The 17,664-nt window shown below is 46.2% G+C and overlaps 1 protein-coding gene and 1 long non-coding RNA gene across 4 annotated transcripts in view; one reads left to right on the plus strand and one right to left on the minus strand.

Moving 5' to 3' along the window:
• The window catches only part of PACSIN3 (protein kinase C and casein kinase substrate in neurons 3), a 20,239-nt gene extending 14,094 nt beyond the window's left edge, over positions 1-6,145 (plus strand). The window contains exons 6-12 of one of the 2 annotated variants that reach the window (XM_042813387.1): positions 256-411; positions 867-1,042; positions 2,223-2,343; positions 2,909-3,045; positions 3,644-3,709; positions 4,220-4,380; positions 5,826-6,145. In XM_042813387.1, coding sequence (XP_042669321.1) covers positions 256-411; positions 867-1,042; positions 2,223-2,343; positions 2,909-3,045; positions 3,644-3,709; positions 4,220-4,380; positions 5,826-5,941 — 933 coding nt within the window. In that variant the 3' untranslated portion in view covers positions 5,942-6,145. The remainder of the gene's footprint in view (positions 1-255; positions 412-866; positions 1,043-2,222; positions 2,344-2,908; positions 3,046-3,643; positions 3,710-4,219; positions 4,381-5,825) is intronic. The other variant, XM_042813388.1, reaches the window with a different exon arrangement.
• Positions 1-17,514, minus strand: part of LOC122157582 — a 24,779-nt gene extending 7,265 nt beyond the window's left edge. The window contains exons 1-3 of one of the 2 annotated variants that reach the window (XR_006167959.1): positions 17,412-17,514; positions 11,785-12,320; positions 9,939-9,997 (exon numbers count right to left, since the gene is read on the minus strand). This is a non-coding gene — a long non-coding RNA (uncharacterized LOC122157582). The remainder of the gene's footprint in view (positions 1-9,938; positions 9,998-11,784; positions 12,321-17,411) is intronic. The other variant, XR_006167960.1, reaches the window with a different exon arrangement.
• Positions 17,515-17,664: the final 150 nt, after the last annotated feature.

Below are 17,664 nucleotides of genomic sequence, written 5' to 3' on the forward strand. Positions count from 1 at the left end.
GCTTCCTTCCTTTGTGATAAAAGCTTTGGTAACAGGTTTGGTGTTCTTCCATGGTAAGTTAGGACTAAAATAAATCTTTTGGAGGTACCTGTTTCCTTTAGAGCATGGTTGGCTAAACACCAAATAGGCATTTCAGTTGGGTTGTCCTGAAGCAATTGCCACTGACTGGCATGAAATATTACTGTGTTCTCTCTGACAAATGGAGGATCTGTGTGGTCATAATAATGACTTTCTCTGCATCACTCATCCACTCAGGTGGAGAATTCTAAGAAAAACTACCATGCAGCCCGGAAGGAGGAGAAAACAGCCCACACAAGGGAGAATCATGCCAAGGCAGACTCCTCTGTATCACAGGAGCAGTTGCGCAAGTTGCAGGAGCGTGTTGAGAAGTGTACTCAGGAGGCTGAGAAGGTGAGTGTGTTTAATAGACATGGGTCACAAGGATAATGCTCTCAAGGAGAAAGCACTGGTTGTGTTGTCACTTAGCTGTTCCTGATGAAGGCTTGCAGGTGGTGGGACCTCATTGTTTTAAGATATTCAGTGAGTTAGACTGAGATATCAGCACCTAAGACTGAGCAAGAGGTTGATATCTTTGCTGTTGGGTAAGATCTCACTAATAAATACATCGAGAGGGAAAAAAAATAGAGGACTTGGTGCAGCATCCACTCAGTGCAGAGTTGAAGATGTGGCTATCCAAAGTGAGTCGTTTGCCTGCCTGTAAGAGTGAAAGTGTGGGAGATCCCTCTGTGGAAGAGGACTGTAAGGAAGGAGGAACTTGTAAGGGTGCTTGGGAGGTGGTGGGTCACAGGCTTGACTTCCAGGCAACATTTTAAACCACAGCTCTCTTTCCTCCTGGGTTGATACAGTGCAAGGATCAATATGAGAAGATGCTAGAAGAGCTGAATCGCTACAATCCCCGCTACATGGAGGACATGGAGCAAGTATTTGAGGGCTGTCAGGAAGCAGAGCGCAAGCGATTGTGCTTCTTCAAGGAGATGTTCCTGAATCTGCACCAGCATCTCAACCTCTCCACCAGTGAAAGGTACCAGCCTTTGCACAGGAGGGAGGTCTGCTAAACTGTGCACCCCTGGCAAGGGGTATTGATTCTAGTGTCTGAGGAAGGAAATTGCATCAAGCAGGTCTTGCTGATTCTGTCAGTCTCATCAGAGAACTGGCATCTGATCTCTTCAGACTGACCAGTACACATTCCCCAGGAAGGATTCTTAATGTCTCTGAACCCTTCTCATACTGTCCTGTATGTGTTTTTATGCTGTGTGTGTTGCTCCAAAAGTAATACCTTCTATTTATTTCCATAGAAACTATATCTGATGCAATAAAACTGTTTGACAGAGCACATTTTCAGCTACAAAATATTGTTTTTCAGCATAGTCATCATCGTTAGCTCTGCATTTTTTTTTTGCCAGCAATGAACGATCCATGCTCGTTTAAAAAAAAAATATAATAATAAAAATAAAAATGTGCCACTAGAGGTGACTTGCTGTTGCCACTGCTGAGATGTGCTGCCTACCACCTCACTGTGGTGCTCATATCCACTGTTTGGTCTCCATAAATGGTCAGCAACTGTTGATGAATGTCAGTGGGTGCCACTTTTTTCCACATAGTGTTCAGCGACACAGTTTTTCTTTATGTGCACTTCCAGGTCAGATGCTATTTTGTCAGACTTGCCCTCTGCTATCATCCGTCTCACAGCAACAAAATATAATGGAATACTGGCAGGAAGATTCAATCTCTACTGCTGTGCCACCAATACCTACATCTGATGTTGTAGGTTAGCACAGTAAAACAGGAGGCATTGCTTTTGGAGCAGCCTTCATATGAGAAGCCTCCATGTTGCTACCTGTAATTGGAGGAGTGAGACTGTTACTTTCTAGTACTTCAGCAAGCAAGAATGTCCATTCTGTCTAGAGAAGAGAGATCTTGTAGTATAAGATGTGCCATGCTTTTTAAATGCCCGTTTGCCAGTTCTCAGCATAGCTCATCAAATGTTAGCTACTGCCACACCAATCAACTTGTCCTGCTTGCTACTCTCTTCTGTAAAGCTTGCTCTTTTTCCCTAGAGAGGAGCAGCTATTACTCTAGCAACCTTAACTTTGTAGGATTTAATAAGCTCTGCAGCTATTCATGAAGTTAAGGTCCTCTTTCCTAACTGGGTTTTGGGGAACTACTGAGGGACTGATGCTTTTGTCTGTTCTTGGCCATAGCTTTCAAGCATTGTATCGAGATCTCTATCAAGTCATCATGGCTGCAGACAACCAGGAGGACCTGAAGTGGTGGCGTAACACTCATGGACCAGGCATGGCCATGAATTGGCCTCAATTTGAGGTGACACAGCATTCACAAGTGCATTATTACTATTTCTTACCATCTGTTTTTCTGAAACTGGTGGATTGCTAGTTCTGTATTGTAGAGACCTGCATCAGGGAGGTCTCTTTCCTTTCCCCTTCCAAATCTGAGAGTTGGCATTCGGTCCCTTTTGGCTAACCTGTGTTAGTGTCTCTGATCTTTAAGTGAGACTTCTTGATCAGAGGCTCAGGATACTAGGCTCTTCAGAAACTGGCTTTTTGCAATCTTTTTGCGTAAGGGGATTTTTACTACCCTGCTAAACTGCAACTACTCCAGCTTATCTGGCTGCAAGAGCAAGGAAGAGATGGTGCTCAGGACCTTGGAATAAGCTCCTATTGTAACCTGTCCTACAAGCCCTCTTGTTGCACCTTGGGATTCAATAGGAATGCGCCTGATATGGCTGCAAGGCCACTTAACTGATCAGCCACAGATGAAGCATAACTTGATGTTCTTTATTTGTTTCCTTTCTGTATTGGTCAGAAAACATGCCTAGAGCTTTTTCATCTTAATAGCTTGATAGTATTATTGCTCTTTCTTTGAACAGGAATGGTCCCTTGAAACACAGCGGCCAATCACCAAGAAGGAAAAGAGTGGTAAGGTGGCTGATGATGTCACACTGACCAGCATTTTGCCTACACGGGATGGTGTTGTTTCACAGACTCCTCTGCAGACAAGGCAAGGGTAAGAGCTGAACTCTGGGATGCCTCAGGTTAGGAAAAATACAGTCCTGCCAAGGATCACTGTTGAGTAGGAGTGACCTCTCAACTTCTTGCCTTGGACAAGGCCCCAGAGGACAAGAAATACAAGACAGGGTAGAAAAGGAGGTTTTCATGGAGCTCTTCTTGGTCTATAGTGTATGCAGTGCATACTGTCTCACTCTCATTAGGTGCCTGCCTTAAGGTCCTTTAGTGATGAGAACTGGCCTTATTCCTGCTTGTCCTAGGGAGGGTAAGGAAAGTTAGAAACTGACAGCTTTGTGAGTTAGCTGTACTGTTTCTTAACTGCAGGCGTATTTGTGGTTTTGGTCTGTTAGTTTGTTTTGCCTAATATGATGCTGAATACTGCCTGACAAGTCTGGTTATAGCTGCCCTCTCTTGCCAGGAAGCAATCAGAATAGGGAGAGGCTGAACAGAGCACTGTCCTACTGTGTTGCTAGCATCCTGGCCTTCAAAGGGGAACTCTGGCATAAGTGAACTGGGCAGAAAAGAATGGGAATATAAAGGTGTTTCAAGGCCATTTCAGTCTAATGGATTCAGGGGCCCTATTTGCCCATCTACAGGTCTTTCTATCAAGAGGAGCAGAACAGCCTCTTCTATGACAGCCTGAGGGCACCCACATTTGTGAAGTTAGTATGGAATATAGCCTCTTCAGGGTTTCTGGGTTCCAGGTGCCTGTCCTCTTCTGCTCTTCCCCTTTGCTCTTGCTTCTGACTTGGAAAATAACATTCCAGCCACATCTGTTCAATGCTGGAGATGTGGCTTTTCCTTCTCTGTCCTGTTCTTGGCTGGAATACCTCCAGATACAGCTGAGCTCTCCATTAGAACTGACCTTCCCTGAATGAGAGGGTCTGCTAGAGTAGGATGAAGACATGAAAAATGCATATATGGAAACACTGTGAGAACGAGCCTGCCTCCTAGCTATCAGGGTCCTATCACTGCTATGCTTTCAACCAAATCTAGTGTCTTCTGGTATCTCACTTCTTCTCCGTTCGTCCTCTCTTGGCTACTGGGTCTTTTGCACTTGGTTCTATAGCATAGTAGTCTATGAGAGGTTGGAATGGTATGTGGATTAAGGAGTAAGTGTGTGAGAGAAGTCTAACTACCATCATATTTCCTCTCTGCTTCCACATCTGCAGTGGAGGGAAGGAAGATATTTCGGAGTGGTCAGATGAGGACACTCCAAAGAAGTACCTGGATGCCAACGGGCATGAGGAGGACATAAAGGTACCAGGTGTACGGGTACGAGCACTGTATGATTACACAGGACAGGAGGCAGATGAGCTGAGCTTTAAAGCAGGTACAGAAGCACTAATCTCTTACTAACCTTTTGCTGTCCTCACTTGGGCTGAGGGAATGATTGGAACACTCCTTAAGAACTGGATGTTACCTTGAGCTGACAATTACTGTACTTGTGAACTGGCCCACTGCCAACTAATGAGGCAGATGATACACTGGGCAGTTCAATCTCTTAGATTAAGAAACAGTGAGGCCCTATCAGAAGTTTGCTTGGGTCTTGCTTACAGTATATGGAAAGCAGCAGATCCAAGTGGCAAAATAGATCCCTCTTGCCTTTTCTTTAATGCAAGGTCCTTTTGAATTAACTAAAGTGACACACTACTGAAGACAGTTCAGCTGGCAAAAAAATTGTGCAAAGTGTTGATCAAAATGGTTATCTTGCTTGGCGAGCCTAGCTCCCAGCAGAGCATTGAGAGGAGAGGAATGCTGAAGTGAGCAGACTCCTTCCATTTTTCTTCCTTTTACTTAAAATTTTGTTTGAATGTTCTATCTCCAAACCCAAGAGAACATCTGGATCTTGAGTGTTTCTAACCTTGCTTGTCTTGTGTGGCATCTCTGCTATATATAACTACAAAATAGCCCCTTTCTAAAAAGGTGCTGAATTCTTTCAGTAGCAGAGGTTTGTGTCCGAGGCTCCAGTATCTGTGCTGCTAGTAAACTAGATACTAAACAGTTTTTGTTATTAAATATCTTACTGTATGTGTGCTGTGGAACTTGACTCTTTGCTCTTTCTTTCCACCCAACAGATCTAATGGTTAAAAAAGCATGCCTTGTTATGTTATCCATCTTCTGAATCTGCTCTGGCAAGTGTGGACCAGTAGGGCTTAAGTTTAATAGCAGATGACTTTCTTTCCCAGGCTCTACCAGTGTGATATGTTCTTAATGATGCAGAAGGCTTTCTGGCAGATGTATGGCTCCCCTACTGATGGAGAAGGGGTCCTTTCTGCCCTTCCCTAAAGTAGATATGGAGAGTTTAAAAGTCATAGTCTTCCCTGGTCATAGTCTGAGAAAGAAGTTGATTGCATGCCTTTCTGGTCAAGCTAAATGGCCTATCACAGAATAGCCATTTTGGCCCCTACTGGCCAGAGCTTAGCAGCTTCTTAAATTTCTTTCCCACTTGCTACAGAGGAGCTGGTGAAAAATAAAACCTGAGCCTTCTGCTCCCTTTGGCTTCTAAGTACCTCTGGGGAAAGGGAACTGAGTAGAACTACTGAGAACAAAAAAAAAACTTCCATTGAGGAATCCCCTTGGCCCAAGGGATGATACTGACAACAGCTAATGAAGAGGTCAATAACTGTGGACAAAATTAAACTGATGCTGAGTGTGATAAAGGGGAAGAAGGTGTGATACTTCAGACCAATGGGTTTTTCCCTCAGAGTTCACAAAAAAGCAAATGCCATGCTACCTTTTCCAAAGCTGCTTCCTAATAACTGTCTTTGCTTGTAGGAGAAGAACTAATGAAGATTAGTGAGGAAGATGAGCAGGGATGGTGCAAGGGCCGACTTCTCACTGGCCACATTGGACTCTATCCTGCTAACTATGTTGAGAAGGTTGGCTCATGATTACAACTGCCCTGCCAGTGTCTCACATCCATACCAGCACCTACTGCAGAGGTCACTGGGTCACTGCTGGCTCCAGTCCACCTCTGCAATATATCCAGCAACTTCTGGACTCTGAGGGCCTGTATTCCATGTAACTAATGCTTCATTTTAAATGCCTAGACCTGTAGGGATTTTCTAATAAATAAACAAGGATGACTAAGACTACTCTGACTGTGAGCACTACAGGAATATAGAAGTACAGAAGGGAACAGATCCTCCTGACTTGCACTCAGTGAAGGGAGATGCATGACATGTGCACCTCTTCCAAACAGACAAAAGAGCTTCTTAGCTTCCATGTGTGCGCATCCATAGGGTGGTGGGGACTGCCCTGCCCCCAAGCTTCCTGTTCAAGGAACTCTGCACAAGTAGGGCTATAGAGAACTTCTATTCCTTCCTCTTTCTTGCTCAGTTGAGCTGACAAAATTCTGTTTATTCTCAGATCTTTCAGAAGTCTTCAGTGTCCTTCACCTGCAGGCTTGTTGACTCCTGTGGGTAAGGCAGCTGGCATAAGTGACAAAGCTTCAAAAGCCTTTCAAGGGGAGATTCAGGTTGAACAACAGGAGGAGCTTTGAAAGAGTGGTTAGGTGCTGCACTGAGCTGTTCAGGGAGGTGGTGGAGTCATAATCACTGGAAACCTTCAAGAAATGTTTAGATGTTGTAGTGAGGTGCATGGTTGAATGGAAAATATTGGTGGTGGGTGGACCTTAGTCTTTTCAAACCTTGGTGATTCTAAGCCTGGATTTCCTCTCCTACTACCAATTTATTGGGATAACACCAGGAATGAATGATAGAATACAGCTATGGGACAGGAGAAAGGCTTCTGTCTTGTATGATCTGGCTGTTCATGCTGACAAAGGTGTGAATGGAATTGTCAGAGAGCAGATCAGATTGCTTTTTTTCTGGCCTGCATCAGGTATGCTTATGTCCAGTTAAGTACCATTCAGCAAGGGAACACCTATCAAACCTTTCCCTTTGTCCTGCTTTCTGCTCCTGAAAGCATCTTGAGGCTGCTGAACCAGTGCAGTCCTGATCTTAGAGATTTGCTTATTCAAACATAAGGATTTGCCTAAACATGAGGAACATGCCCATGACTGATGGGCACGTCCCATACCCAGTAATCCCAAGGCCACAAGAAAAGGCAAAAGGAAAAGCAAACATTCATGGTACAAAACTGAATAGTAAAAACTGGCTTCTGACTGTGCCTCAGCAGTAAATTCTACCAGATACAGTGTGAACTTGTAGTAGCCTTGTGCAGTGTACTGCTTATTCTGAGTTGGCACACATGAAGGTCATTTTTCAATTAGACTCAAAAAAAAACCTCAGTCAAGCTTCTGCCAATCATACAGGGGCTAACAGCTGTAGGGCTGTTTGGAAAATAAATGATACAGTCTGAAGTTGTAAGTGAACATTTGGGATTAAATGACTACAGAACTTTTAGTAGCTAGCAAACCAAAACTGGTATTTAGCAAGCATGGACTAAAAAAAAAGCTGGGGATGAACAGATTTAAATGCTGTTGGTGAAATTATAAAGCATTACAAAGATCTTGGTGCCTTGGGAGTGGAAATTAGTCTTTCACAGCATACTGGATGCATTGAAATAGTGTGCTGTGGATAAAGATCTGAGATGGATGCTGTCTAAGTCTCTTGTGAGACTGCAGAAATGCAGTGGCTGTTGGGACAGATCTTGTTCAAGGCATCTCTGGCACTGCACCTTCACCGTTTCACCACTGTATGGAAAGAAGGATGGAAACCAAAAGGATGTGGCTAAATAGGCAGTTAGCTCTGAATTGGTAATACCACTTCTCAGGAAAAGAGAAAAGTAGTTAGAGAACAAGCAACAGCCATTAAACAAGCTTGGATCTAGCTATGACTTTACCTACTGCTCTAGGCCCAATTTTAGGAGAAATCACTAAGCTTATACAATCTAGTCAAATATGTCAGTGCATAAGCATTTGCATTTAAAGATCTGATCTCTTCTTTTAGTACCGTGTACCATGTAAAGTAGCAGCTGTGTTGTATGGTAACTGTATGTGTTCTGCTGCTTGACCCCCAACTGAGTAACTTGCTGTTTTCGTCTAATGCGTGTGAATGCGAAGACAGCATGTGTGCCAGGCCTGTGAGATAAGAAACAAAAACAGTCAAGGATGAAATGACCTGAATTGTGCTACGAGAAAAAGAGAAATTGATGTTGTTAGCCTAGATGTTTCCAAACACTAATACTTGCCTTTCAGTAATGTCAAAATAAAAATGTAGAAGGGAGTTACAGAGGAAAAGGTGGAAGCATAATTTCAATTCCTCTAAGTCTGATTGGGTTATAATTAGGGATGGCAGTAGGTGAGGACAGAAATGGCCAGCAGGCAGGACCCCTGGTTAAATATAAACAACCTGAAATTCCACAGGACAAAGTCTGAACAGATTTGTTTGTCCTAGGAAAACCCAACCACTTGATCATAATGGCCTGCTTGAAGGTTGCCAGAAATAGTGACACACCATAGATTATATGAATGTGTCTCCTAAAGAATGTTTGCACATCAAACTGCTGCCAAGAGCTGAATTAAGGGACAGGAGAAAACAGGAATAAAAAACTGCTCTGCTTTACTGTAGCTCATAAATTTTGGTATAGCTCTTAGTCCTTAGTTTGGGTACCCAAACCCAAATGGATTAGTAAAAGCCTGTGTAAAGAACTTCCCCAAGGGAAGAAAACAAACCAACAACAACAACAAAAACCCTTAGTAGTCTTGTATTAAGGTAATAGATCTGCCTGGAAACTTAGTTTTCCACAGGAGTAAATGCAGGGGGTTTTTAAGTGTAAAGGCTCTAGTTGAAACTTGTTATCCATGCTTTTGAGTGGTTTTGCATGAACAGAGAGATGCACATGTGAACTAATTGTGTCTGAATTCCACAGTGCTGGCAAAGCCTATTCTTCCCCATACTATCTGTGAAAGCATACAGATGTCTCTTTGCCTAATAGTGACACAGTGGCATTAGCCACCTTTTTTTTTAAAATAAAGCCCTTCCTTGTGAAAAGCTTGCACAGCTGTGCTTGGCAGATAATTAATTTAGTTCTGACATCTTCCTCACCAAGAACTTTTCAAGTATGGTACAAAGCTTGGATTTTCTGTTGATAAGGAGTTTTCTAGAAGTTGTTAAAGATTTTCTATGGCAGATCACACCCATTTCCCCAAAGCAGAAGCTGAGCTTGCCCAACCCACTAATAACATTTCTGTCCTGTAGGCAGAATCTGCCTCAGGGCCTGTAGTGTGCATGGGCCAGCTGTGCTGTGTGATGGCAGCTGAGCTGTGGTTAGCCTCTAACCTTTGGTGGCAGTCCCCCAGCCCTGTGTGGAGCCTGGGGCCATTTGTGCGTCAGTTTACTTTCCATCCCATTTCCCCATTTCACGTCCTTGTAGCTGGTTTGCCACACCAAGGAAGGTACAAGTAGGTGTCAGTTCTGCACAGCAATCCCAGAGCTGTTAAAAGTCATTCTGAATTCCCTTTGCTCCCGCTCTGTTTACAGGTCTAGCCTAAGGCTTCAGTTGTTGGTTGCTCAGCTCTATTTCAGGCACGTTCTACCTGACTGAAGTGCAAGCAAACTGCACACTTTTGGGTTGCTTCAGTTGCATTTTCAGATCTGCTTGCTGCAGAATTTCCCTCTGCTTGTGAGGAAAGCAGTGCTGGAGTTAAAATGGGCCTGAACACTGCTTCTTGAAGAAGTAATTGCTCCTAGGGTAACTGCACAGAGACTGGTAAGAATGCTTCGTGTTGCTCGTGGGGCTGAAACTGAGACAATGCCAGTGCCACCACAACTCCAGCTTCACCTATGGAAAAAATGGCTGGAAAGTACCTACCAGGTGCTGTCAGGAGCCATTGTGCAAGAACAGGAAAGGGTAGATGATACAAGGCAAAGTGTCTTCAGAGGGCTCTTGCTCCAAAATAAAAGAAAGGAGGAAAAAACTAACCTGTGATCAAGTGTTGTACTGCCATCCAGTTTCAGACAAGGAGCAGGAAAGCTCGGGGGCTGCAAGGGAGTGAAACTGTTAACTCACCAAAGAAGAGCAGATGGGATGAATGTGAGAGGATGATTCTAGACAAGATGAAGAAGGAAAAGTAGGGGGTGAAGACAATGGGGTAGCTGGAAAAGATTGACAGTTCCTTTGTTGGGACATCCTGACTAAACAACAGGACTGCAGTGAACAAGTAACAAGTTTCAAGCCCAGTCACTTTCTTAGTTGCTTTTAACACATCCATTTTATTGTCTGGGTCATCCTGCCTGTCTGATAATCCCACTTGCAGAGGTTCATGGTTTATTGTCAGTCTCCCAGATTAAAGTAATTACAGATGCAGCCTGGGACTTCCTTTCTCCTGAAGCATTCTAGTGGTCAGCACCTTTCCCCTGCTAAGTGCAGAGGCCTGTAATCTCTCCTCTTAAAGACCCAGTGCTTTCACTGGGTCCAGCTATTTATAGATCCTATGATCCCTTCCTCTCTGTACTTCCCTTCTAGCATATCAGCTGGAAATCTTCTTCCAGGACCCGTATTCTTCCCCTTTGACTTCACAAACTCTTTCCTTCCTGAGTCTATTGTTCCTGCTTTCAGCAGGAGGCTGACACCAAAACAATCCCGGTCCCCAGCTGTGAGCATACTGGCCCTTTCTCTCAAATTCTCCTCAGGGATTCCCCTCAGGTACCACAGTGTTTCTAAGCAGTGCCACATCCACTATCCTTTGTATGTTTGTCTCACTTGATGGCCCTGCAACCTTTCTACGCATTGTGGCCACCCACTGAGCTGAACCTCTGCTACCTACTCCCCACCCAAATCACAGTTCACAGGGGTGCTTATGTGCACTGATTATTGTTTGTTTTCAAAAGAGCATCTGAGTAAAACAACAGCTTTCTCATTTTTCCTTGCTCACATTATATTTTCCTTAGTGCTGCCTGCCTTGGGTCACTCTCTTCCCCTTCAGGCATGCCTCCTACCTGTCTTGTAAGTGCTGCAGACAACTAGTCCTTGTACTAAAGGGATTCAGTTTAGAAAACTCTGGTGAGTGAGGTGATTTGCAGGGAACTGAGATTACATGTTTGCTGGAAAAGGTCACATCTGATAGGACAGCCCTGCTGGCTCTGTCCTCCAACAAGTTAGTGCTTGTGCTGTCTGGGCTACCTTCAAGGAAGCAGTGAAGCAGTTGAGAAACTCCAAAATTGGTATGTTGCTCTGGTGTGAAAAAAGAGGTGCTTCCTTCACTTTAGTACCACCATCTGCCCCCTCTCCACCTCTCCTTTTTCCCCCTGCACATGAGTCACTTGATTTTTTGGCTTATCTAATTCTAACATTAAAGTTCTTCAGTAAAGAATCTCAAAACCAGAGAAAGCACTAATTCTGTTAAGTACCATGAGGCCTGTTCCAGGATTGTGGGCTGACAGTTAAGCTAGTCCTGACAACCCAAGACCAACATAAACTACAGTTCTCAAAGGCAGTACCTTTTTTGTTCAAGGAACTGGATTTCTTGTAACTTTAGGGTCTGTGAAACCAACTCCTTTGGCTGCTTGGTCTCTTGAGTTTCAGCTGCCGCAGATGTTGAACGCAGGCAAGCGGCTCAAGGATGCAAGCAATTGTCGCATGCGTCAAAAACAGGCAAAGCCAAGTTGGCCTTGAAATGTTATGTCTGCTGTGCTCCTGCTGAACAGCTGGGCAGCACTGCTCCCTAGATCTGACCTCCCTCTGCTTGAGCACAACCTGGGGAACCCTCTCCTCCCACAGAGCACCAAGGAGATAGACACAGTTCCTAGTAGATAAATTTGCTGCTCACCTGAAAGGTTCCAGAGCCTGAAGCATGATGTGGCCAAAGGTGAGAAGTAGCGAGGATCACAGAAGTACATGAACTCCAACATGAGTGGCTGGATGCAGGAACACGGGCTCCATTGAGATGACATCAACTGCAACCCATGGCAGCAGTGCCTATGTTAGGGCAGTGGTGTCTGACATCATGGGGATGCTGACACCTGGGTGTTGCTGTTGTACTGCTTGAGGATAAAGCCGCACAGCAGCTCAGACCCACCACTGCTGTGGAAGGTAGCAAGGAAGATGTAGCTAAGGAGCACTGTCTAGCATCTGTGGAGTCCTGCTGCCACATGCAGGAAGACTACTCCAATCACTGACACATTGTCTGCACTGTATACCCCAGCTCCAAAGCCAGACTTTGCACACCACAGGTTGTAATGGATCTGCTTCTCCAGTGGCACTGTTCCAAAGAGCACCAAACAGTACTGGAACTCTGTCCCCAGCATGCAGACTGCCTGCCAAGGCACTGAAGGCTCAGGGCTGGTATTGGAGCTCAACAGACACCTGCAACAGAGAACACAGGAGGAAAAGGTACAGAGGAAAAGCTAATGAAACCATGACCTATGAAGAACAATAAGGAAGCAGCTACAAACCCTACAGACCACCTGCTCCTATGTAATCTGAGGGGAAACAGACTTGGAAAATACTCTCCCTTCCTTGGCAGGCTGCCTTGTTTTCCCATCAGAGAAGGTGATAGATTCCCATCCCTTTTGGGTTCAGAGGGTATGTTTGTCTCTTCATCCACCTGAAAGATTTTTTTGGTCTTTGCTCTGTGCAAGGCCTTGTAATTAGCTTCCCTAAGGAAATTCTGTTCCCCATCATCCTAGCTGTACCTCTTTCCTTCATGTTCAAGAGAATGTCTACCAAGGGAATGTCACTCAGATGCAACCTGCTGCAGGCTCTCTCTGGTTCTCATCCTTTCTGATCCAAGCTCCCCACCGAACTTGATCATATTTATAAGATGAAATGCTACGTGATACAAGGCACACACCAGTCCACCATTCTGTCATTCTCCACTACTCATTTTTAGTTTCCCCATTTCCTGCAACTCAGTAATAGCTCTGGATACAGCAAACCTTGTTCTATTTATTAACCACCTCAAAAGGCTGAGCATGTGTCTTACATCTGTCTTATGACTAATGGCTGAGAGATTTAATGACTGCCTTCTGGGAGACAGATGTTACAACTGCACCCTGCCTTGCTATGGGATCTAGCTGAGGGTCTTCTTGCAGCTTCCTCCCCTTTCCAGGTCTATGGAAGACCCAACGCATTTTCCCAGTAAGCCAGCAAATATTTTTTGTAATACATTCCCCTCTTGCATCCCATACCCTCCCTGGCCTCTGGGCTCAGGTAGTTTTCCAGAAGTGCTCTCTCATGTCTGCTAAGAGCCTGCAGCCATGGAACAGCAGAGCCAAGTGCTATAGATCTGTCATGCTTTAGGCAGACAGAGATTATATGACTGCAGTGAGGCAGAAGGTCTGCACCTCTGCTCGGAGACTGTGTTGGTACCACTTCCATTTTTTTACATGTCTTGTTAGCTAGGACAGGAATTATGTCTGCCAGTAAATCAGCCTTGCTGGTACCAACTGCTGCTGTATTTTGGGGGAACCTAAGGGTGTGAATTGCTTCCTGGATGGTTCCTGTATGGAAGAAAACTGTGGGTCACTCTGAGAACAGTTAAGCCAGTGATTAATAAATATGCAAACATACATGGCACAGTGCAACCTTGGGTAAGTGGGTAAAGAAGCAAGCCCTTTGGCTGCCAAAACAGACAGCCAAGGCAGGGGCATCTAAATCAGCCTTCCTCACTCTCTCCCCTGAGCCGCTCTCCTGCCTTTACCCTGCTGTCCCAGCCCAGCTGAACTGGTTGCACTCAGGGGGCTATTGCAACTCCAAGCTCTGGAAGCTGCTGCAGCAGCAGAGCTGCAGTTCATCCATCACACAGAGGAGTGTGGGGGGCGCAGGGGGCTGCTGCAGAAAGCAGTGCTTTTCTACTGCCTTCCAGGCTTTCTCCAGCACTGCCAAAGGCTGACCCTACCTCTAACCAGCCTTGGGGCTTTACTCCCTCTCTGACTTTGTTCATAGCAAGACAGCTCAGAGCCTGCTGACTGCCCAGTCTACCCACCTTACTCCCACATGGTGTGGTGAGCATGACTTTAAGCCACAGGACACGCTGTGACTGACACCTGCTAAGCAGCCTGCTCTGAGCAAGGACAACTGTTATAGCACATCTCCAAAATGACCACTATAGCAAGGTATGAAACATTCCCAGTCCCCCTCCCCTTCCCCTGAAGACATCTGCCAGCTCTCCTTTGCTTTGGGGCATCCCCAGAGCCTCCCAGATCCCCAGCATGTCATGCCACTCACAGATTTATTTTCAAACGGTGTGTTTGAAAATATTCAACAACAATACTGGAAATAGGGTTACAAAAGCAAAGCATAAAAACATAACATGTACATGCACACATACAGTTAACAACTAGGTTAGAGCAGCAGTCAAGACTCATGCTGTAGTTACACACTCCATCAAGCCTCAGCCATTTTGCCAGGCAGCCCAGCAACATCAGCTGACACAACTGATAGAGACAGTGCTCTCCACCCTTCCAAAACTTCCTGGAAGTTCCAGGAGGAAGAGCAATCAGTTCAGCGAAGCAAGGACAGCTGGTGTTAGGGCAGGGCTAGGGTTGTGACTCAGACCATGGTTACCCACTTGTCAGAACAGCGCAAGGGACAGCATGTGCAGCAGGACCCCTTCTGGCTGCAGCACACCCCCAAACCAGATCAAGCCATTACTCTGCTTCTCAGTACCTCTGGAGTTACTCATCTATTGTGCTCCTTAATTTGTATGCTTCTTCTACCCTTGCTGGCTTCTCTCCAAACCACAACATTTGTTTGATTTGCAGTAAAACTGCCTAAGTCGTAAACCTTAACAAAATATTCACTCTACATGTAGCATAATAGCTCCTTATCTTAAATCTCGCTACAAGCACTGTATGGAGTCAGCATGTGATGTGACTGCCTGCCTTCGTACAGTACTTTTTCCTACAGAGACAGCTACTAATTACATTCTGTGTGGCACACTGGCAGACTGGTCCCAGTATCTGTAAACCGGCTGTTTAAAAACAAACCAAATATATATCTATATTTGGCAACCCTGTTTTAAGTGTTGTTCCTCTCTCCACACGTCACTAGGTTCCTGATACCCCACCACTCACACTGTGACCCATGGGACACTGTCTCTCCCACTTCTTTTTCAGGTAGTTTCCTCATTCAGCAAAAGCTTGAGAGGCCGATGGGTCCAAGTAGGACGGCAGGAGGCATGCCCTCCCTCTTCTTCACATTTATTCTGGTTCACAAGCTGGAGGGCAGTAGAAGACAGCTAGGTCCCTTCTCCCTACTGTCACCCTGCTTCCAGATGGGTCTCCAGAGGGTCACCTTCTACTCTCCTTGGCTTAGACCTGCAAGTGCACGGCAGGTTTTACACCCACTGTGGCACTTCACCCCTGAGCTTCTCCAGCTCTCGTCTGACACATCCCCTGCTTCTCATGCAGGGCCCTTGGGTTTTCTCTCTGCCACTTTTCCTTCCACAGTAACCTCGCACTCACAAGCAACAAGACTTCTGTGCTGAAAAACTGTCCCAGTAGTATGGCACACTCCAAGAATGTGCCTGGTTACCTTCCTTTGCTCTATTGCATGATGCTGGAGACTGTCACTAACTGACATTGGTAACAGCAGCATCTCTCATTAGGAGACTACAAATGGCTCAGGGTCTGGTGTCACAGCAATCAGGAGAAAAGAGTCAAATTTTACACATGGTGTGGATGGACACAAAAGCTGAAAGCAGAAGAACAGGATGCCAGCTAGCTGTTCAGAAATTCAACAGCAAAGCACATGAGATGCAAGAGAAACAGATGCAGGAAATAGCAAGAACTGTGCAGTGACAGCACATGCTCACAGGGAAGAGTCAGCAGCAGGAGGTCTTTCCTGTACTGGAAGTGGCAACAAAAAGAAGCTGACTATTTCTCAGAGCAGGAGCATACTCTTCCTGCTTCTTTTATGTAAAATTGATGGACAGGATCGGCAGCCTTGCCAGGACTTGGAGCAACCAGCGTGGGCTGGAAGGCTTGCAAGGGGCCTGGCTGAGACAAAGCAGCTTAAATAACCCTGCTGTAGGCAAGCCTTCCTGGGTCACAGCACAATGAGCACAAACCATGTACCCCTTCACAGAACAGCAGAGCCTGCACTCTCCCCACATGCCTTCTAGCACAGACAGGCAGAAACAATGTGTGATACTGAGCTACAGACCTCAAAGATTGCCTTGGCTCCTCCTGTGTACAAGCCATTCCTCTTTCATAAGCCCCAAACAGTGGTAACAGCACTGCAAATAGACTCTGTCCCTCCTAATTCCTGCACAGCTCATCCCTCAGGCAGCCAAACACAGACATCACCAGAATAAAGCCTGCGCAGGAGGAGAGCAGCACCACACTGCAGCACAGTAGATGGGGACAAGGTGGAGTAAGCAACTCAACCCTGGCAATGCCTGCTCTGCTTGCCATGCTCAGGTATTGTGGAGATGAGTAATGGCTGATGAAGGCACAGCCCTATGGGAGCTGCCCTCAGCTCTCTTCTTCCCAGGGCGCAGCCAGCTCTTGCAACACTCAACACTGGCTCTCCTGGTATGACTGTGAGAACAGCTGCACCATGAATGGGATCAGGGAACTCAGATGGTTTAAAAATAACTGTGACAAAAAGCTATCAGTTACTTTTACCTGAATTGATTCCCCAGTACTGCTTGTGTAACCCCAGAAACGGGCACACAGAAGCAACCAAGGTAGCAGAGTAAGAGCAACACACTGCAGGGGCTGCCCAAGGCGGAGCTGCAGCCAAGGACGTGCCCTGCCAGGCTGCATCTAGCTTTGCTGCCAGCCTCAGTACCTTGTCCTGGGGCAGCTCGAGTCAGATGAGCGTGCAGAAGCCTCCTGTCTTACTGCAGAGCAGCCTATCTCTGTACCAGGTCCCAGCTGACTGTGCAGCTTGGCCCCTGGAGTCCCAGAACACAAGACTCAACACTCCTGCTGAGCCTTGCTCTGCAGGAGTTTTTGCTGAACGTTTCAGTTGTACCTGGTTTTATCTTTACATCCTCAAACCTTACAGACCTTGCTAAGATCATGCATCCTGGGCTCCCACGGCAATTAATTCTACGATCTATCTTGCATATCAGTGGAAAAATCAGAAATAAGTAACATGGAAACCTTTAAATGTAAACTGAGAGCTGCCTTGTCCAGATACTTCCACATTTACTGCTAGCAACAGACTGGTGTGACCAAACGATCTCCTTCTGGAAGGAAGGAAAGGAGGCGCGTTCTGCTCCAGCTCAGCAGTGCCATGATAGTGGGTAGCTCCTGCTGTCCTTGCTCCACAGTCGCTTGTTTTCCCTTGTTACGGTGCGAAAGGGGCTCTCTGCCACTGACACACAGTTCAAAGCACAACCACATCTTCTACTCTCTTGCACTGCAGCGCAACGACGCGCCGGTCTATGACTGAGCACGGTAAGGCCCTGACACAGTGCCTGATCTGAAGCGAGCCCTTCCCTACCTGGATCACCGCCCCGCGCTGCTCTCAGGAGCAGGCCGCGCTTCTCGCTCACTAAATCACTCTCCGGCTGCGGCCTCAGCGCGGGGACACCGCACAGCCCCCGACTCCCTCAGGCAGCGGCCGCTCCGGGAGCTCTGCGGGGGTCGGAGAGCCGCGCGCCGTGCCTCGAGCCGCCTCGAGGCGCCGGGGCTTCGCAGCTACCGCTGCGCCGAGCCGGGGCATCGGGACCGCCCATCCCCGCATGAGCCGCGAG

Source organism: Centrocercus urophasianus, unplaced genomic scaffold (assembly GCF_019232065.1).
Source record: "Centrocercus urophasianus isolate 14NV4802_14NV808 unplaced genomic scaffold, USGS_Curo_1.0 seq_14, whole genome shotgun sequence".
Classification (NCBI taxonomy): domain Eukaryota; kingdom Metazoa; phylum Chordata; class Aves; order Galliformes; family Phasianidae; genus Centrocercus; species Centrocercus urophasianus.